The sequence below is a fragment of the Sceloporus undulatus genome, chromosome 5 (assembly GCF_019175285.1).
Source record: "Sceloporus undulatus isolate JIND9_A2432 ecotype Alabama chromosome 5, SceUnd_v1.1, whole genome shotgun sequence".
NCBI classification, from domain to species: Eukaryota; Metazoa; Chordata; class Lepidosauria; order Squamata; family Phrynosomatidae; genus Sceloporus; species Sceloporus undulatus.
Window position 1 is genome coordinate 81466199 of NC_056526.1, and position 20843 is coordinate 81487041.

The window sequence follows — 20843 nt, forward strand, 5'->3', positions numbered from 1 at the left end:
GAAGGCAACCTAAATATTACATGGCATTTTCTCTGTTAAAACATGCTTTCTAGTGGTAACATTAACAATCAACAAGGAGTAACTTATCATGTTGAAATTGCCCCATCCAATGTTAACATGAACTGATTAGAATTTCATGTTCGGTAGTAGGTAACAAAACATGTGAAGTCTCTTCATCTAATATTCCAGATCACTGCAATGAATCAATGTAGAAAAGAAACTAGTTTGAATACAAATCAACATATTGATTCACATACTATAAGTTTATGGCAGGTTTGGCCTCGGACCTAGCAAGTACCAGAGTTTAATCTAGGATCATATAGGAGTAATACTAATTGTGTCTTGGACACTAACTTGGAGGTAAAGAAGTCAACTGATAAAGAAGTAAAGGAGCCAGAAGGAACAGTAGCACAAACCACTTAGATGCAATATTTTAGGCATGATGCTGAGCCCAAAACCAGCAACCAGGGACCTTCAGAGCCAGAGAAAGCAAAGCAAGGATGCCCCCAAAAGGGCCTAGGAGAAACAGTCAGCTTCAGAGACTACCTAAGGACTCAGCCACTTGATCCTTAGAACAAGACAGCTCTCCAAGGTACTGAAGAATTTAAGCTATCATCCTTGATTCCCAAGTGCAATTCCCAGTTCAAGATCAGAACTTGGAAGATTGTTTCTCCTTGTGCCTTTTTAAATAGTAACTTATTGCTCATTACTTTATAAATAACACATGACTTGTAACTCATTACACACACACACACACCTTTAAAAGGAGAAAAATGGGATAAACATCCCAAGTGTGTGAAGACAAGATTCTAGAAGTCATAAGTCAAAGTTACTCTTTCCACTGTTAAAGTAACAGTATTACCACTTATTCCATCATTTGATAAAAGGCAGTCATTATGCCCTTGCCACTCCCAAAAGCAAGGTGTTCTAGATAATGTTATCTGTAAGGCCTTACTCCCAAGTTCTGCCATCTCTTCCTTTCTATCTGTTCCATACCAGGTGAGTTGTTCCTAGACCTCATCATGAGCTCATGGCATGACCCCTGGGCTTTGGTAAAGTGGGGCAGAAAGTAACTGTGTTCAAAAGATGCTTGTGACCCAGAGCATATCTGGTTTTCACAACACCCAATTTTTGTATATGTTCATGTGTTTTGGACTTCAACTATCAGAAATCCAAGCTAGTGTAGCTAATGGTCAGGGTGGTAGGACCAGTGGTTTCTTACCCTTGCTATAATGAAATCCACGATAACAGAAAAACACAATTTTGTGACCAAACTATTGTGTTGATATAGGCAGATGGGTCAATGCATGCTTCCACCACAAGTCACCATCGCCAAATGCTTTGTTGAGATGTCATTGAAAGCTGTTATGTGAAACAACAAGACAAGTGGAAAAGAAATAGAACATCTGTACCTAAGGTACCTAAGCCACATGGTGGAGTGGTTTGAATGTTAGACTATGACTGTGCAGAGCAGAGTTCAAATCCCTGCTTCGCCATGGAAACCCACTGGGTGACCTTGGACAAGTCACATTTCTCAGGTGAAGGCAACGGCAAATCATTTTGAACAAATCATGCCAAGAAAACACAGTGGTAGGTTCACCTTAAGGTCACCATAAGTCAGAAATGACTTGAAGACACAACAACAACAACAACAACCTAAGGCTACAAGGCCAAAGACACTTTGCACGCAATCCTCAACGCTGTAGGCCTTTCTTCGCAGAAAATAAGAGGATTTGGATGCATGTAGACTCTTAGATCCATGCAGTGTGTGGAACATGTTGTGAGAATGGAACCAACATACAATATCAGTGATTGACAAAGTTACAGTTGGCCCTCCGTATCCATGGATTCATTATCCATGGCTTGAAAATATTCAAAAAATACATAAATTCTGATTTTGCCATTTTATATAAGGGACACCATTTTACTATCCATTGTATTTAATGGGACTTGAACATTCACAGATGTTGATATCCATAGGAGGTCCTGGAACCAAACCCCCCCAAAATACCAACAGCCCACTGTACTCATTTGAACTACCCATTAGTGCTCATGCTGGCTGAGAGATTCTGGGAATTGTAGTTCTCAAACTTCCCTAGTGCAACATACCAAGGAAGGTGCACTGTCATTGTATATTGCATTGAGGACACCAAGCAACTAGAGTCAAGGTGCACAAAATGTATGCCACTTATTTTCAGAAGCGGTTGATTTATTTTCCTATTAACTTTTAATGGACTACTGCCCTTTTAACATTTAAAAGTACTTCCTAGTCCTGCTGGAAAATGTTAAGGTTTCAGGAGTACATAGCACAAGCCCAGGCACATTTTCTCACAAGTGAATCCTGAACAGTACAGTGAAGCTTTGTTGTTTGAGCACCTGTTTATAGTAAGGATGAGAACCATATGGCCTTCCAGATTTTGTTGGCCTAGCCAGCACAGGTAATGGTGAGGGGTACTGGGAGCTCCAGTCCAAAAGCATCTGCAGGGGTCCACAGTTCCCATCACTGATTTAAAGATTAAGATAACTTTCATTCTTTACACCTATCTTTTTGGGGGGTTTGGGATTCTTTCAGGATGGGATGATCAGTGAGGTACAGCTGTCTGCAGAAACATTTCCAAAAAATATTTTGGTTGGTAACATGGAGGCCCCGGTCTCAACGCTGTTTGTGGCATTTTAAATTTTTAAACATAAGAAGCAGCATATGCCTTGAAATTAAAAAGGCTTTGAAAATTCTTGGTAAGCACATTCTGCACAATGCCTTGCTGTTTTTCGGGTAATTGCACTTTAGCAGGAACCCAGTTTGATTTGAGAACCATTCTGTGGCATATTTAGCATAATGGTTAATTTCTGCCTGCTGTTAAGAATGCTGTTCATTGTACTCTTCTTTGCAAACAAAAACAATTTGCTCCAAGCGAGATCATTTTCCGTATTGTTTTTCCTCTACACACAAAAGTGGGGGGAAAACAATCCCACACAATCTCAGTTCCTAGAGGGGGAAAAATCCATTCAGCATTTTAATTCTAGATTTGAAGTAACACAGAAGCACCCAGAATTGTGCAGAGGAGGTGGGGGGGGGGGGGATAAAATAAGAAAAAGAAATCCTTGGTTGAAATTAACAAAAGCTTCTGCTGCCCACTGGTGGCTTTAAAAAAGTCTCTTATTTGGAAAAAGCAGATGCTGGTTTGGCTTTAATATGGGTGGTTTCTTTCTTTACTATATGTGTGTCTATGCCTTCAGGACACATGATGACGTATGGCAATTCCATGTATTTCAGAGGGGTTTCTTAGGCATGGATTATTCAGAGGCAGTTTTGCCAGCTCCTTCCTCTGAAATACAGCCTACAGCACCTGCTATTCATCAACAGTCTCCCATCCAACTGTTAACCAGGGCTGATATTGCTTAGCTTCCAAGATCAGAGAGGATCTGGGGAATCTTGATGGCTGGTAATAATCTTTATGTGGCAGAGAGATCCTGGTCATTCTGAAACCAACATCTGGCCAATCTGTTTGTTTCTTTTTAAAAGGAGAAGTGGGAGGAAGAGAGAAGCCCGCAGTCCAAGGAGAAAAGAGATGTTGTGCTAAGGTCTCTTTAATTTAGCACAAAGACCAGGAACCTTTTTCTAACAGGGTTAATTTGGATGGGGCAGCTGTTAGCCTCTACATCAGTGGGGTGAAGAATCCACTTCAGGTTTAAGTCTGAACTTTACTTAGGGTTCATACAGACCGTCATGAAAAGTCAGCTTCCAGACAGTTTGGGGGCATGGTGTACACATGGCATATGCCCCCAAGATGCCCGGAAGCCAGCTTCATGCTGTCTGGCTGCCCATACGGCAGCTGGCATCAGTGTGCTCTGGCAGTGTTGCATTTATACACTGCAGGAATGCTGTAAAGCCACAGTTGTACAGGAAAAGCTGGCTTTTTGCCAGCTCAAAAAGGAACAGCATTTTGCCCCAGCAAAAGGCTGGATTGGGATGTGCAGCATGTGGTCGCCACATCCCCAACCCAGCTTTCTCAGGGACAGCTTCAGGCCACCCCTTCAGTGCAGTCTGTTTTATCCCGAAGTTGCTATTGCAGTTGTCTCTATAGAGAAGAAATTGCAACTTTGAAATTAAGCTGTGTGCATCCCTCCACTACACAGGGGTGGGTAACCTGAAGCTTCAGATGCTTTAGAGCTTTAGAGCAGGTTGGTAAAGTGAGTACCTAGTCATGGGAAATTATTAGGGACTGTGGGTGTTGTCATCTGAGACATCTACAGAGTAGTAGGCTATCTACCCCCAACCCTTCCCACCAGGTTTCTTATGCCGTGAGATTTTCCCTAAGCATGAAATCCCATAGCGTCGAGGGGTGGCTGCTATGGAATTCTTGCTATGGAATTCTGGGATTTCTAGTTTTGTGAGATATTTAGCCTTCTCAGAGAGCTCTGGTGCTACAACAAACTACAGATCCTAGGATTCCATAGCATGGAGCCATGGTTGTTAAAGCGCTGTCAAACTGCATTATTTCTGCAGTATAGATGCAGCCCAGACCAAAAAGAAGTGTCTTCTGAAGTTTGAACACCAACCTTTGTGGCTGTACAAGACAGCTGTCAGTGAGCCTCAGGGGAGTCAGAAACATTCTACAAATGATGCTATTGATCACCAGAACTCTGTAGCAGAGCACAGGCTTTGAATGGCAAAAGCTTGATCTCTCTAGGTCAGCTAGGGAGCCCTGATGGTGCAGTGGTTGAATGCCTGTACTTCAAGCCGCAAGGTTGTGAGTTCAGTCCACAAAAGGAATGTGGTTATCCTATACCATTAACAATTGTAATGTGATGCAGCAGTACCTTTTTGGAAGAAAGGAATTACTTGCAGACAATTACTTCTTTTTTATTAGTCATTTCCAAGTTCTGAATCCCAGCTTGAAAACCTTGATGGCTGCCAGAGATCACTGCTGTTCTCACTCTGGTGATCTCTCAGAGTGCTGGGCTAGAATACAGATCAGCTCTGACCACTGGCCATGATGGCTGGGGCAGACAAAGTCCAAAATATCTGGAGGACAACTGTTTGGGGTAGGCTGGCTGGGTCACTGCTTTAAAGGGACCAGTATTCTGACTTCCTATGTAATGGAATTAAACTATTAAAAAAATTTGAAATATCTGACCTGCAAGAGCAAAGAGGAGACATGTCTTCCTCTTCTCCATGGTTGTACAGTATAGCCACAACTCTGGTCCATCATATCCTTTATAAACTGGAGCTATCTTGAGTTTATCTGCAAACTGACAGCTTACAAACATCCTCAAGTCTCATCAGTAAAGGCAAGGCCTTCATTACAAGTTGATTACAAGTTGTGAATGTTTTTAGGAAAACAAATTCTGATGTCTTCATTAAAAAAAGAGAGAGCTGGTTATATAATAGCAGCCTGAAGTCTAAAAAATGTGTCTTCATACTACAAATATATCAGTTTTTACCACTTTAATAGTCATAGCTCCACCCTGAGGAATCCTGGGGACTGTAGTTTGAAGCAGTACCATGAATTCTGTTAGTAGTTGCATATATTTTACAACAAAATAAAGGGTTAAATGAAGGAAAGCTGTGCTAAGCAAGACAGGTGATGGCCATCAAGTAACAAGAAATGCTGAATTGCCCTGTAGCTGCTATAGAAAGGGTGTGCCCAAAACCAAAGGAGAGCTACCAGGACAGGAGGCAGGTGGAAGGTATGCTGCTGTGAAGACTTTGAGGAAATTATGCTGGAAGAAATGCTGAATGTTTGGATTCTCGACTGCAGCCCGTTCCGGACGGGCATAAAGTACGCGCTCCACGGGTACTAGGGTTAGGAAGGGGCATCACTTCCTGACGCCCCTAACCCTAGTACGCGCGGTGTACAAAATGGCGGCACCCTTCCACATGGAGCGCTGCCATCTTGACGTAGCAGACACAGTGTCCGCACATCACACCCCAGAAGTGATGCCACGAGTGCGCGACTAGCACTTCGCGGCGCCACTTCTGGGGTGCAAAAAGAAGCACCATTTTCAGACTTCTTTTTGCCGCGTTCGGGAACCACGTGGTTTGGCCGCTGCGGTTCCCATACGCAGCAACCAGCAGCGCTGGCAGACTGCCACTTTCAGGCAGTCTGTAACGCGCCTATGTTTCATATGAAGAATCCATGGAATTAATGGACTAACATGCAAAGGACTAATATTCTCTTGGACATACAAGTAAGAAACAAAAGATGTATGGATTATGTATGGACTTAACATAGCTTGCTTATCATTGAAACTTACCTTAAAATCTAGTGTTATGACTTTATTTCTACACATGGGTTTGAGGATGAATCTGCTGAATGAACAAACATTAACGTTTTCTCTGCTAGAGAGCTTTGGTCTCCCCCAACAACCCCATGGGCAACTTGAAGGTTTGCAGACAGATTAATCCTCAGTTCCTCTTTTCAAACGGTCCTTTGGCATCTTCTAAGCACTTCAGAATCTACTAATGCCAGCATTCCTTAGGGTGCAACTGGGATTTTTAAAGTGGTATGGATCTCGTATAACTATGGAATGCAAATATATCTAAGGACACAGAGCTGAGGTTCACTATTTGAAAGTGACTACTCCTAATTCAACACTCCTGTTTTTTTTTGTACCCTACTGTACATTTCAGAGGCAGCCAGAGGCTGTTTTACCACTAAACATCTACACGGTCAATGATCTAGAACAAACCATAACTTTTTCTGCCAAGAATAATGTATTTTCTTGGTAAATGATGCTGTGGTCTGTCACTTCTCAGAAGGCAGCAGAAGATGGCATCCTGATGGTCGTCTCCCACCTTCATTTAAGACCTTCACCACCTACTACTCTGTTCTTCTTCCCCAAGCTGGGGAAAAGAACTTTGTATTACACCACTGTGGAAGTCCCTAGTTGATTTCTGAATTGAGCAGCCGATTAGAAAATAGCCTTTCCCAATACATCTGTTTTCTGAATAGTGTTGTTAGCCTATCACCACATGTTCCAACATGAAAGCTAAAAGGGGTTTAGCGTTGTAGGGGCTGATCATGGTTCACACTCACTGGGCCAACCTGCCTGGTGCCTATTTGTATGTTATAAAATATGAATTGCACATATTACAACTGTTCTGAAACAGATACACTGGGCTCCTCTTCTGTTTCATGGCACAATTCAGGATCTTTGGGGGAAGTTGGCTTCTCTTGTGGGGTGGGAATGGCACAGGGAAAATGGTTAAGCAGCTCCTCACAGGGTGGATGCTGTGGTATACAGCCTTGAGTGCCGCCTCACATTGCAACAAGCCTGCTATTCAGCAAAAATATAAAGATCACGATATGGGTTCACAATTCTACTGTACCACACATCTAATTTGCAAGGCAGTTTTTTCTGGTCTCTTTTCCACCTTGAGAAATGGTTATTGTCATTTGAGTAGCCCCTTTACTTTATCAGCTTGTACTCTTATCAGTTTGATGATCAACTAAACTTCAGTTTTAGGAGGCACACTTGACTGGGCAGAGGATGTTGGTGGATCAATTCTAGCACATCAGTTTCCAGAGAGGCATTTCACTGAAATAAGACTCTTTTGCTTCTCTGTTGTGGGCCCAGATGATGGTGGGTATCAAAGAAAGACCAGGGATGTTATAACTGTGCACTGCTCATCAAGCTTGGTCCCTTCCCTCAAAATGGTCCTTCATTTTATAGTTTCCATGAACAGCTGAAATATTGTTGACAGGTTTGTATTAGTTATGCTAGAATATTTTAGCTGATGTCTTACTGTTGTATATAGTGGTCCCTTGTTATACGCTGGGGTTTGGTTCCAAGATCCCCCGTGGATAACAAAATCTGTGAATTCTCAAGTCCCATTAAATATAATGACATAGCAAAATGTCCCTTATAAAAAATGGAAAATCAAGGTTTGCTGTTGTTGTTGTTGTGTGTCTTCGGTCATTTCTAACTTATGGTGACCTTAAGACAACCCTATTGCATGGTTTTCTTAGCAAGATTTATTCAAAGGGGATTTGCCAAGGCTGCATCCACACTGTAGATAATGCAGTTTGACACTACTTTAACTGCCGTTACTCCATGCTATGGAATTCTGGGAATTGTAGTTTCTTGTAGCACAAGAGTTCTCTTGCAGAGAAGGCTAAATGTTTCATAAAATACAATTCCCAGACCACCACTGTATTCAGCTACAGCTATTGGTGGTGTCAACCTGGATTATTTCTACTGTGAGGATGCAGCCATTGTCTTCTTCTGAAGCTGAGAGAGTGTGACTTGCCCCACTGGTTTTCATAGTTGAGCAGAGATTTGAATCCTTGTCTCGTGGACCCCTAGTCCTACACTCAAACCATTACCTCACAGTTGTCCCTTTAATTAGCAATCCTGTTGCAATGTGTGTGTTCTTCCTTTCTGTTGTCTATATTTTCAACTTTATTTCACAATAAAATAGTTTAAAAAAAGAGAAGCAAAATATATTTTCCTGCCCCACATAATCCAATTCTAGATGAGCACTATGCCTCTGAATATACCATTAGAACCCATTCTTTAAATAGTTTTAAAAGTTTTAAAAGTTAAATAGTGGGATTCTTTGTATTAACAGAGACTGTCAAGAGAAATTAACCAACCAACACTGTGTACTGTTTTTAGTTCAGACACCACTGGATTGCATCAAGAAAGAATAAACACACATCCTTGTTTGGAGAGGAGAACAGTGTGTGCAAACCTTATCATTGGAGGAAAGGCAAGATCTTAGCGTGACAAATTAAAATAACTTTATTTTGTGGGCTACAGAGTTTCCTCCTGGGAAGGTCATTTTTGTGGTGACTTATACAAAAGCAGCAATGATCAGGCTGAATTGTGTGTGATTTCCTTTTTTTAATTTAAGTATCAACTACCACAAGCTTTACATTTACACGCTCCTTTTCTCTGCCAGCAAATCCAACAAAGCAATAAAACACTGGTTCCTGACTATTATAAACTTTTAAAACTTGCTCAATTTACAAATTATTGTCCTGAAAAAGCTGGATAAATTATACATCTCTCTCACTCCATATCCACTCTACAGATATTTTTTTTAATTCACACAGGCACATTATTAGGATAGTCTCTCTTTACAACCCAGGTATTTACACAGCCTTTGTTGACACAGTTGGTACAGTTCTTTTAGGTAACTGCAAGGTTTCACAAATATATTTAAAACATATTTAGCAGCATATCAGATCAGTTTAAAAGAAAGTACACATTGTTTCCTTTAAAAAAACAAAACGTGTGAGGATGATAGAAACAGGTCCATCAGAAAAATAGATTAAGATATTTCTGTAAGAATACTGTGGTAGGCAAAGCTCTAATAAAATGTTTACAGTTCAACAGCATTTTAGTTCTAGTCCTGAGCACAGAGTAGACATAGCTGCACAACTTTGGTCAACAAGAGTATATATGCTTGCTAACAATTAACACAGGTCATGTGGCATAAGGTTGTTAGCATGACAGTCAGGACAGTACTTTGTCCAGTCTTAATGTTTCTTACAGCAGCAAAACATAAGTAAACTTTTTAGGACCTCCACTCCTGCTCTTTCTCTTCTGTTAGAGGCTTGAGGAGTGAGACTATAGCTACACCAGCACATTCAATACAATTGTGATGTGAGGTTTGGCTGAACAGAAGGGTCAGAGAGTGGATTACACAGGGCACTTTCATATTCAAGGGAGACAGACTGTCAATTCAAGCCAACAGAGTTCCAGTTTGTTTAACTTACGAGGCTTATATATGCACACAAATCCAGCCATTATATGTGAGACAAGAATATACATGTAACCAACAGACTAGTGTTTTAAATACAGTACACAGGGGAGGTTCTTAAGGGCAGCAGTTTTAGCAGAATACAACACACTTAATAGCAGAGCTGAGCTGCATCTTCCAAGATTTTTCCAGCTGCTAGCATTTGCCTACTAAATGCAAAGTAATTTGCAGCGAGAGCTTAGTTTGTCACCACAGCTCGAGATGTTCAGCACTGCAGCTCCTGTTTAGTTACTGGCAACATCTTCACTTGTATCACTGGGATCTGAGATCTGTCCATCTAGGTTGCTGGGAGCTTTCCAGATCCTCACAGTTCGATCACTGCAAAACATTTTAAAACGACATCCATTAATGGAGAGAGAAGCGTCCAACGAAAAGTCCACACACACCCCAGTTTATCTGCCCATATATTAAATATTAAGAGTTCTCCTCTGCTAGAAATGTCAACCAAGCCTGTAGGCTTTAGAAAAAAACACTCACTAGCATCAATGGGAAGTGTGGGGACATACATTGCAAGCACAATAAAATTTGTTCCACAGCATCAACCATGTATTCTATCCATTGGAAATTTCATTAATTATTACATTAAAAATAATAATATAATAAGTAGACTGTAGCCTATATGAGTCTATATTTTCCATAAAATATAACAAGAGATCAGCCAGTATTTTACAGACTCTGAACACAATCCAAAGAAAGCTAGAATAGAATTGTCTACATCCTTTATCTAGTTGAATCAATAGCACATAAAAACCACCCATGTGTCTATCTTGCTTTCTGACTATTTCCTTTCCATTCAAATCTAAGGAAGCTGTTCCAGTTCTGAATAGTTTTCAAGACTAGAGAACAGGGAAAACAAACTAAAGCTTGATCCAAACAAGGTAAGGATGCTTTTGGTTACTTGAAAGGTAGATGGGGGAAGGGGAATATATCAGCTGGTATTAGATGGGGTCACACTTCTCTGGAAGACATGGGTTAGCAGTCTGGAAGTATTCCCGGATTCATCCCTGAATCCAGATGGCCAGTTTCATCAGCCAGACTGTTCCCATCCCTAAGGTGTAGTTCCTGACCAGAGTAATACTTGCCTAATTTACATCCTGTCAGGACTACTGTAACACACTCTTAAGTGGGGATGCCTTTAAAAATGTTTGGAAACCTCAGCGGATGCAAAATGCTATGGAACAGTAGTTGACAAGAGTCTTTTTATGTACAGTGTGTGACTCCTGTGTAACAACAGCTCTACTATTACCACTCTGTTTCCAACCACATTTTAAAGTGCTAGATCCAAGCCTTTTATGACTTGGATCCAAGCTCTTTGAAAAATCATATTCTTATCTGCATAATTCTTAAATTACTTTGTCAATTATTTCTAAACAGGTTACAATAATAAAATAATCATATGCTAAACTGATAAAGCAGCAGAAAATTGTTTTAAACATGAAACCCACAACTAAGAAGCAAGAAAAGCTGACCAAACCATTTTGCCAGATAGGATCTTCAGAAGAAGGTCTCCTCTCTACCACTTTTTGAGGAATTGCTAGTGGGGATAAAAGGGAGGATCTTTTTGGTGCTGCTCCCAGGCTCTGGAACTCTCTGCTAAGAAACGCTGGGCTGACCCTCTTCCTGCTGTCCTTCCTCCAAGAAGGATTAACTTTTACATTTTAAATTAATTGTTTTCATTTATTTTTTTATCACTGGTTGGGCACCTTGAACCCCATTTGGGGGCAGTACAGTAGGATTTAATTTTAACAACACGGTTAAGAACAGAAATCTTGATGTCAATAGATGTACTTCAAGTAAGTATAACACTGGATTTAGCCCTTAATTTTGTTGAAGTTTGTAAGCATTACATTCAGTGTAGGGAACACTATAATAGCACCAGTTTCAATTTACTGATAAAAACTGCAATTAGCTTTGATGGTCCATTAAGGGAGAAAAACAAATATAATACTAACAATGTCTTTATTTTATTATACCAAATAAAAGGCTCACACAGCAAGCATTTAAGTTTATTCTTCAGAAGGGTTTTGTGTACTCAGAAGCTTACTTATAACTAAGAAAGGTACAATGTTCCTGTTGCTTTAGTATACACAAATGTGTCATCATCTTCTAATATATTACATAAACTGGCTCCTTCTACTTGAGAAATGAATGTTCACTAACTACAAATAAATGGCTACTTGACAATCGTGTCCCATATCAGCTGTTATCTGTTGCATATACCACTCTAACTCATTTTTATACTTCATTTCTCATAGAAGGCAATTGCAACAAGAAAACATCAATAAAAAATCTCATCTTCCCAATGGACCTTAAACAACACTTCACTAATGAAAAATTGGAAACAAATAAGTATATACGAGGCTGGCCATATTTCCTTGAGACAAAAATGGGATGGGTTTATGTCATATTCTGTATTCATGAAAAAGCAAGATGACAACAAAAGTTGTATTACATGAACATTTTGAGCTAACAATTATTCTTCAGTGACTGAACTCATACCAAAAATTAGGTAGAGGCAGAGGGGGACTGTATGTCACCATGAATATTTGCCAATGAAATAATCTTACGCACCAAATTTTGGTCTTTCAACACGTTATCAGAAAACATCTTACACTCCATGACACAATTTTTTTTGACCACCATAATTTCAAACAGGGATCTTCAAACCATTTTTGTAACACAACAGGGCATTTCTCTTGAAAACGGCACAAAATCAACATTTATATTAAAATGACAGGACAGTCTGGAAATACGGCGGGGGGGGCATATGCCGTCCCATTTAAAATGGTACATGGTCAGCCTATATATTTCTCATGTATTCATTCAACTTAAAGAATTCTGGAAGTGTAAACAAAAAATAAGATGAATGTAGGATGAAATCTCTACTTTATGCCAATGCAGAAACTCTCACAAGGTGGGGGAGGGAAACTGAACATATATTTTGCAGCCTTGGGAGTCAACTGTGAGAGTTAATGTCCCACCATGTAAAGTCTACATTAGGAGTGAGAATTGTGTGGCCCTCCAGATGATGTTGGATTACAACTCCCATCATGCTTCACCACTGGTTATGCTGACTAGAGCTGCAGAGAGTTGAAGTCCAACATCTAGAGGGCTGCCTGATTTCTACTCCTGGACTACATCATTGGTCATTAACTATCTGCTTCAGCTGTAGACTGTGAGGTCTGAATTTTGGCACTTGCTGGAAAGTAATTAAAATCACTATTTTTTTAAAAAAAAACACACATACAATACAGCTTAGAATTCAAGAAATAGTGGTGCTAGAGAGGAGGCAAAGGGATCTTACAGCCCTTTTGAGAGTAACTACGAAACTGCAGCATAATCTTTCATAGACTTGATCTACTTCCTTAGATGCATGGTATGAACTGAAGCCCAGTTCACTCCATGCATCTGATGATGTAAACAAAGTCTATGAAAGCTTGTGCTACAAGTTCTTTTGCAGTGTCAAAGGTGCTGTGGGATCCCTTTGCATAATAATAGTACTTGAATAACCTTTTCGTCATATTTGTATATTTTATTATTATAATGTTTATAAGAAAACCTCAATTCATTAGAAAACTTACCAGTGTCCTAAGTGATCTAGAATCTCAAAATGAATTTCAAAAATTAAACTTAAGGAAAGAACATTAAAACAACTCACTCTGATGCAGTAAAAATCTGGCTGGAGTTGGTACAGATGGCATTAATAGGACTGTCGTGCCCTTTCAGCTCACTTATTGGTGCAAAAGTGTCTACATTCCAGAGCTTCAGAATGCCTCCACGGCAGCCACTGAGAAGTACAGGAGAACCAGGCACAAGTCCAAGAGCACAAACCCAGTCTTTGTGGGCATTGGGAACTTGCTGAAAAGTCAAATGAAGAATTCAAAATGAAAAACTGTAACATCTATAAGCAGGGACAGTCAGTGGCATCACTAGGATTTGTGTCACCCTCTGCACTAACTCATGATGTCACCCCCATGGGCCTCCTGGGACTGGGATGTAGATGGGAAGGTAGGTCTAAGCCAAGGGAACCCAGCATCCTATTGCCACCATTCCTCCTCAGCCAAAACAGTCAGAACAGGATGCCACCCTGAGCAATAACAGTTTTTTAATTACAAAAGATCTCCACTCTCAAGAAAAGAGGAAGTCACAGCAAACAGCTCACCCTCGCCCACCACCCCAGATAACGGCAGAAAGGAACCAAACAAATTGGGACAGGGAGGATGTCACAGCAGGGAGTAGAGAGAGAGGTCCACACCTTCACCATCATCCCCACATCAAAAAGAGTCCCTCCTATCGTTCTGGAAGAGGACATCTTGGTGTTGTCCAGTATCACCCCATTTGATGGTGTCATCCAGTGCAGTCCTTTCATCCCCTAGTGCAGGAGCGTTTACAGTAGTTTGTCTCAAAAAAGCATGTATAGTATTTATATCCTGCTTTTCTCCACTATGAGACACAATGCTGTATGGTAAGAAAGTATGTGGAAAAATATGAACCACAGGGAAATTCATACATTTAGCTGTATGGCTTCAAGTAATTTCCCCATGATTTCAAATGTGGTGAATGAGTTACTATTCATATTTCTTCAACAGTCTTTCAGTTATGGATATAATAATCAGATATGAACAATGCAAATTAGAGAATTATTAAGTGATTAACTGAGCAGTGTGTATATCTGAATGTGCGTTTAAAGATCAGGTGCCTATATTTGACAAAAAATTCTACTGCATGAACACAGCACATATAATCACAAAAAATACACCATTTGTATTGTAATATAGGTCTGATTCATATAGTGTTGCCAGATTTTCCAGAAAATAATATAGGAGAATCCACTTGGTTATCAGGCCACCTCAAGACCAGCCAGAACATATGAGGCAGACCTATATAATCTTAGATCTTGCAAGAAGAGGACTTCTCCTCAGGCTTCCTGGTTTCTGAAATAGTGAAGATATCTCTGGAGCCCAGAATTCCTTTAAGAGGCCCTCTACTCACAAAATGGATCTTACATAGGCCTGACTTACATGCCACTCACTCCTGAAGAGTTGAAAAAGTGAAATTTTGATATGCAATTTGAGGAAATTTTTTCTCTTTACCAAAACCCCTAAACATCAATCTGTCCTGAGCATGGTAAGCACCTCCTCCTTGTACTGGATAAAAAATATGGGGATTTGGGACAATCCTGTATTGGGGTGGGGTGTTTAGCTCCCAAAGATAGGGTATCCCATACAAAATGAGATTCCTGGGAACCCCACTTTCTCCGGGTTTATGTGTCTGAACATCCCCTTGAATTTTCCTTACCTGAATGAGGTCTTTTTGAGCCAAATCCCACTTTTTGATTCCATTATCTCTGGATCCACTGAAAAGGTTGTCTCCCATAATAGTAAGAGCTTCAATGCCATCATAATGAGGAGGTTCAAAGTTGTGTGTGGGGCCTACAGTTCCAAGAGCTCCTTCAGTTACATCAAACATCTAGAATAGCAGAAATGCATTTTTATATATCAGTGGAATGATCTTAACTAGCAGTGAATGAAACATGAAGTGTGAATCTTTATCCAATATACTCAGATAACAAGGCGGCCTTGCACTAACACCTACAAAATACTTGGGATAGTGTAACAGTATCAGTCACTAGTTGATTTTAATATTTGTTGTTGTGTGTCTTCAAATTGTTTCTGACTTACGGCAACCCTAGGGCAGATCTTTCTTTGGCAGGCTTCTTCAGAGTGGTTTGCCTCTGTTCTCCTCTGAGGCTGAGAGAGTGTGACTTGCCCAAGGTCACATACCAGGATGGAATCAGGATGGGTACATGGCAGAGCCAGGATTCAAACCCTGGTCTCCAGAGTCATAGTCAAACACTCAAAGCACTTGTCTCCCTGATTTTAATACCTCACGATTTTAATACATCACAGAATCTAATTTGAAATAAAGAATCCAGCAATTATTTATTTATGAATGCCTCTGCATCTTAAATGATCGATTTTATATTTGTCAGAAAAACAACATTTTTTGACAGAACTCATTACCATAGTATCAGGAAGAATGAACATCATATGGCAAAAAGAGTGGCCACTGGTAGCTTCCATCCTGGGAATAGGGAAGTGAAACTGTTCCAAATCTAAAATTTAAAAGAGCTATCCAAGGTGCTGAGCCTATTCTCAAAACAGGGCCCCTTAAACTTTCGGACTGGAGAAGATTTCACCAACTCACAGGCATGGTAATCAGCAGCTGCCACTGGTGCTGACATTTTCCACATTTTTAAAAGTTTCTTATTTTACAAGGGTAACCAACAATCAGCTGATGAGCAGATTTAAAAGGACACCGAGGCAATTATGCCAAAGTACTCCAGTGAAAGATCACAAGGTAATTTACCACCACTTATCCATGTGGTACTAATTATGTGACATTATAAAGTCTATATACGTGTTTCAAAAATCAGCTAGAAGTAACATTCTGAATATTTCTAAAACCAGAACATTTCTTCTGATGGAAGCAGATGCATTAAAGGAACTGAGAGAGAATTACTTTCGCTCCTACCTGCAATTTTTCAGGAGCTAATCTGGGAGGCTGGTAAAAATCCAGTTTACATTGCATGGAGATTATAGGAGGGACTACATGACTACTTTTGAATCACTATATATTGAAACTGATAAACTTTCAAAAGGAACTGAGGCCAAAATTTATAAATGGTTAATAAGCTCAACTTATGGTGATGGACTGGATGTGAAACATGTATGGGAAACAGTCTTAACAATACAAATCTCAAGACAGAGACTGGTCTTGAGCGATAAAAAGACTTGTTGGTAGTGAGGCTTTTATCACATCTTGGTCTCCATAATCCATAATATAATGTCAGTTTTTTGTTTTCAACTATCTATCAAACTCACTTCTGGAAGGATGTTTTTTGGTGTGCTGATACCTCTTATGTCTCATCTTAAGCATAAGTCTCTAATGTATTTTCCATTCTTATTATATGTCATGTATTTGATCTTCTGCTTTGACTGTTGTCAATGAGTTTGTTAAATAAACATTTAAAAATAAATTAATCAAATGAATGGGACTTACTTTCTAAGTAAATATGTATCTGACTGCTCTGTCTCTCTCCACAAGTGAAAGACCAAACCACAGTTCATTCTTAAAGCCTGCTTTATATAACAAAATAACAAAACACAGGGGAGAAAATACCTTTATATAATGGTCCTTTGAGCCAGTAATGATCAGATCTTGTCCATTAGAAATACGGTCTACTGTAAGGCACATAACAGGGCCCAGGTGACCAGTTAGTTTTCCAGTGGACTGAAATCTAGAAGAAGAGCAGATACAGGTGGGGTCACACAGAGATACAAGAATATTAGTTTTAATTATTCTGAACAGAATATCTCCCCAACCCATTTTTCAGAATCAATGTCAAAATTTGATCCCTGCAGATAACAGTTTGGGTGAGCAGGCCGTGAAGGGAGGAGCTGGGCAAGCCTGGTTTGACCAAGCCAGTGACTGAAATCATCCAGTATTGTGAAGCTATCAGCTATAAATATAATAATAATAATAATAATAATAATAATAATAATAATTTGTTTTATTTATACACCGCTATTCCAAAGATCATAGCGGTGAACAGCAAGTAAGCTGATTAGCAAGTAAGCTAATTTGCCCCCAACAGTCTGGGTACTCATTTTAGCGACCTCGGAAGGATGCAAGCCTGAGTCGAGCTTGGGCCCTTTTGCTGGTCTTGGACTCGCAACTTTGTGGTTTCGAGTGAATGGCTGCAGTACAGGCATTTAACCACTGTGCCACCAGGGTATGAAATGGTATGTTTTCAATGAATGGGGGGCCTTCTGTAGGTCTTAATTCAGAGGTCTACAGACACCAGTATCCCCAATTAGGAAAGGCAGTAATTCACACACCAAAATTGCTCTTAAAAATAAGCAGTTTAGTAGATGCAGCCTGCAGCTCCATAGAATAGACGGCATTGTGTGCCAATGTTAAGAGCAACACCTAGAGTCACAGCATCTCAGCTTATAGTTTGTAGTTCAGCATCTCCTCATTCTCAACACCGAAACAATTCCCAAAAGAAGTACCACCAAGATAGAAGAGACCTACAGCTGTCCCACATGGCTCAGAGGGCCATGGCAAGAAACTGTCAACCATTCGTTTCTGTGGCAAAAACATGAGAAAGATACCCATATGGCCCCACACCCCTGAAATCTCAACCCCAGCATGAATTATTGTGAGGCTCTCAGCTGGGGGAGTCCTAGAGTGTAGGCTGCATCCACAGAAGCTCCTAAACTAGGCATACAAAATTATCCATCCATAACCGCACACTCAGTACATAACTTGCAAAGCTTTACCTCTTAAGGTCCCACATTCTCACTGCATTTCCTGCAGCTGCATACAGAAAAGTGCCTGTTGGATTTAGGGCTATCTGATTTATCTGGTTCTCTCCAGCTGGTATTGTCACTGTCCTATTGGTACTCCCAGAGCAAGCATCACCAGGCATCACCTGGCCTGAAGACCTTTACAGAAGAGAAAAACCAAGAAAGAAATTAAAATTCTATAAAAAGAAGAAGCTTTGCAATGCCCTCTCATAAACACATTTGAGTTTGAATGCCATCTAGGTTTGTGTGCTTGTGTGTGTTGCTCAATTAAATTCTAATCAGGTAACTGGGGAAAAGTAAACTGCTAATGAGCACCTCTGCATGTTAAAGGATAAATGAGAGATTTAAAATAGTTTTGACCAATATTTCTTTACCATCTATTGATGTTTCCAATTTGCAGCAAAATTCACATACGTATTACCAATTCATTTTCAGAGGTCTCAAAATAAAAATACTTCTAAAAATGGAGAAAAAATGGAGAAGCCTGATATCTATATGTGGATTGAAGCAATGCAGGATGTATATAGACTGAAAGATAGCAATATGTGGAATAAAATTCAGTAATACTGAGTCTACTCTCTCTGCCATTTGAGATGGAGGACCCAGAGGTGGTGCAATAAAGGCATTCCAGGTTTCAGCCCAAACGTCGAAGGAGCTACCCAGGGCACTGGGCCCTATATTTAAAATAGGGTTACGGCATTTATAGTTCCTTTAAACTTCAGACTGAAGCACAACAGAGATGCACCACCCAGCCTACATCATAGCCTACAGCCACCACTAGGACCATAACTCAATGGTACAGAATATGCTCTGTTTTTGTTTGGTTTTATCAGTGGGTGGTAACAGCTGAAACAACAAGAGTAACATTTTTTATGTGCCGCTAGGTTTTGTTTTGGTTTTGTTTTTTAAAAAAACACAGATTGATTGATTTTCTGCAATGGTTCTTAACCTTTGGTCCTACATTTGATTTGTATTTCAACTTCTAGAACTCTTGATTATTGGCCATCCTGGCTAGGGCTTCTGGGAGCTGGCCCAAAACATCTGGTCAATGAAATGTTGAAAAGCATTGCCTCACTGCATTTTTATGCTACTTTACGTCTACCCCCCCCCCCAAAAAAAACCCTCTAGAAACTGTGGTTGTTAATAAATCACCAAATGCAAACAATAAAGCCATTCAAATTAAAGCTCTCTTTTTGCAGTTTTCTAGGACAACAACATTTTAATTTTAATCACATTTAAGATTTGCCATTTAGAGTGCCAACTTACGTGAGTGTCCGAATACACTTAGCAGAATCACGGATGTCCCACACCTTAATATAAGATGTTGAGACTGTGAAGACCAAGCTAGTATAATTACAGTATTTTACAGATACAACATTGTTGGGGTGACCACCCAGAGACATTATTTCTTGTCCAGTTACCAAATTCCATACTTTACAAGTGCGATCTAAAAAGAAGGAAAGGACAAGAATAATAAGCTTAAAATGTAAGCAATACAAAACTCATTCATTAATATGCATAATGTTAGTTTCTCTTTAACAAATTCTTCCAAAGAGCATGCATAAAGACACAGGAAACACCAATATCCAATAAAATCCAGATACATAGGAACAACTTCCAAAGTCATACCAAAAGCCACTGAAAAAATAGCAGAAAGACTAAAACATAACAGATAGCAACTAATAGCTAAAATGCAACAAGAAGCAAAAAGAATACACATACAGTGATTTTTTTTTATACACACACACATTCTTTTGCTGAGGGACTCAGGCTGCATCTGCACTGCAGAACTAATGCAGTTTGATACTCTTTTAACTGCCATGGCTCAACATATAAAATCTGGGATTTGTGGTTTTGTGAGAAATTTAGCCCTCTCTGCCAGGGAGCTCTGGTCCATGAAAAACTACAGATCTCAGGATTGCACAGGATAAAGCCATGACACTTACAGTGGTGTCAAACTGAATTATTTCTGCAGTGCAGATACAGCCAAAAACATTCTAGAATACATGCCAGGAAGATTCCTCTACAAAAGGTATTTGATAACTTGGGAGCAACCAGAGGGAAGGCCCACCAGGAATAGACATTCAGTACATCTCAGTATGCAACTCTCTGATTATAATTTCAGAGTATGGGGAAATATGATTACTCCTCCAGATACTATTGCCCCATGTCAAGAAATGGCTTCCTGAGATTTTTTTTTAAAAAGGCATTTTTAATTGGTTACTGAATCAAACTGAGAGCCTCTGAATAGTACAACACTGGTATCACACTATCACAATTCCCAGGTCCAGTGAATATTTTTACAGCCATATTTAATACTAACTGAGCTTTCTGGAATGTCTTCAAAAGCAGCTCTATATAAAACCTATTCCACCAATCTAAATGGGAGAGAACCAGATTGTGGATCCTAGAAGCCAGGTTCTCTCTGTCCTGGTGGGACACAGGTGATGGGTCAGCCTAAGCTGTAAAAGGTGTAAAGTTATAAAGAGTCTTGGGTCACTAGGATAACAGTAGACCTGTAAGTAACCCCAAACTATAAATCTGTTCTTATCACTAGGCTCCACAGAACTTGTATTCATACTAAAGCATGTAAAAGGTTTTGGGAGGATGGGGTGGAATCACTACAGCTACAGCTACATTGCAGAAATAATCCAGTTTGGCACCATTTTAACTGCCATGGCTTAATGTTATAGAATTCT

General features: G+C 39.9%; 1 protein-coding gene across 7 annotated transcripts in view; it reads right to left on the reverse strand.

Annotated features, from left to right (window-relative positions):
• Window positions 1-8826: 8826 nt before the first annotated feature.
• Window positions 8827-20843, reverse strand: part of KIF21A (kinesin family member 21A) — a 113619-nt gene continuing 101602 nt past the window's right edge. For all 7 annotated transcript variants that reach the window (XM_042467345.1, XM_042467343.1, XM_042467348.1 and 4 more), the window contains 6 exons: window positions 19411-19591; window positions 18118-18282; window positions 16955-17072; window positions 15071-15241; window positions 13431-13630; window positions 8827-10090 (listed from right to left, as the gene is read on the reverse strand). In XM_042467345.1, coding sequence (XP_042323279.1) covers window positions 9997-10090; window positions 13431-13630; window positions 15071-15241; window positions 16955-17072; window positions 18118-18282; window positions 19411-19591 — 929 coding nt within the window. In that variant the 3' untranslated portion in view covers window positions 8827-9996. The remainder of the gene's footprint in view (window positions 10091-13430; window positions 13631-15070; window positions 15242-16954; window positions 17073-18117; window positions 18283-19410; window positions 19592-20843) is intronic.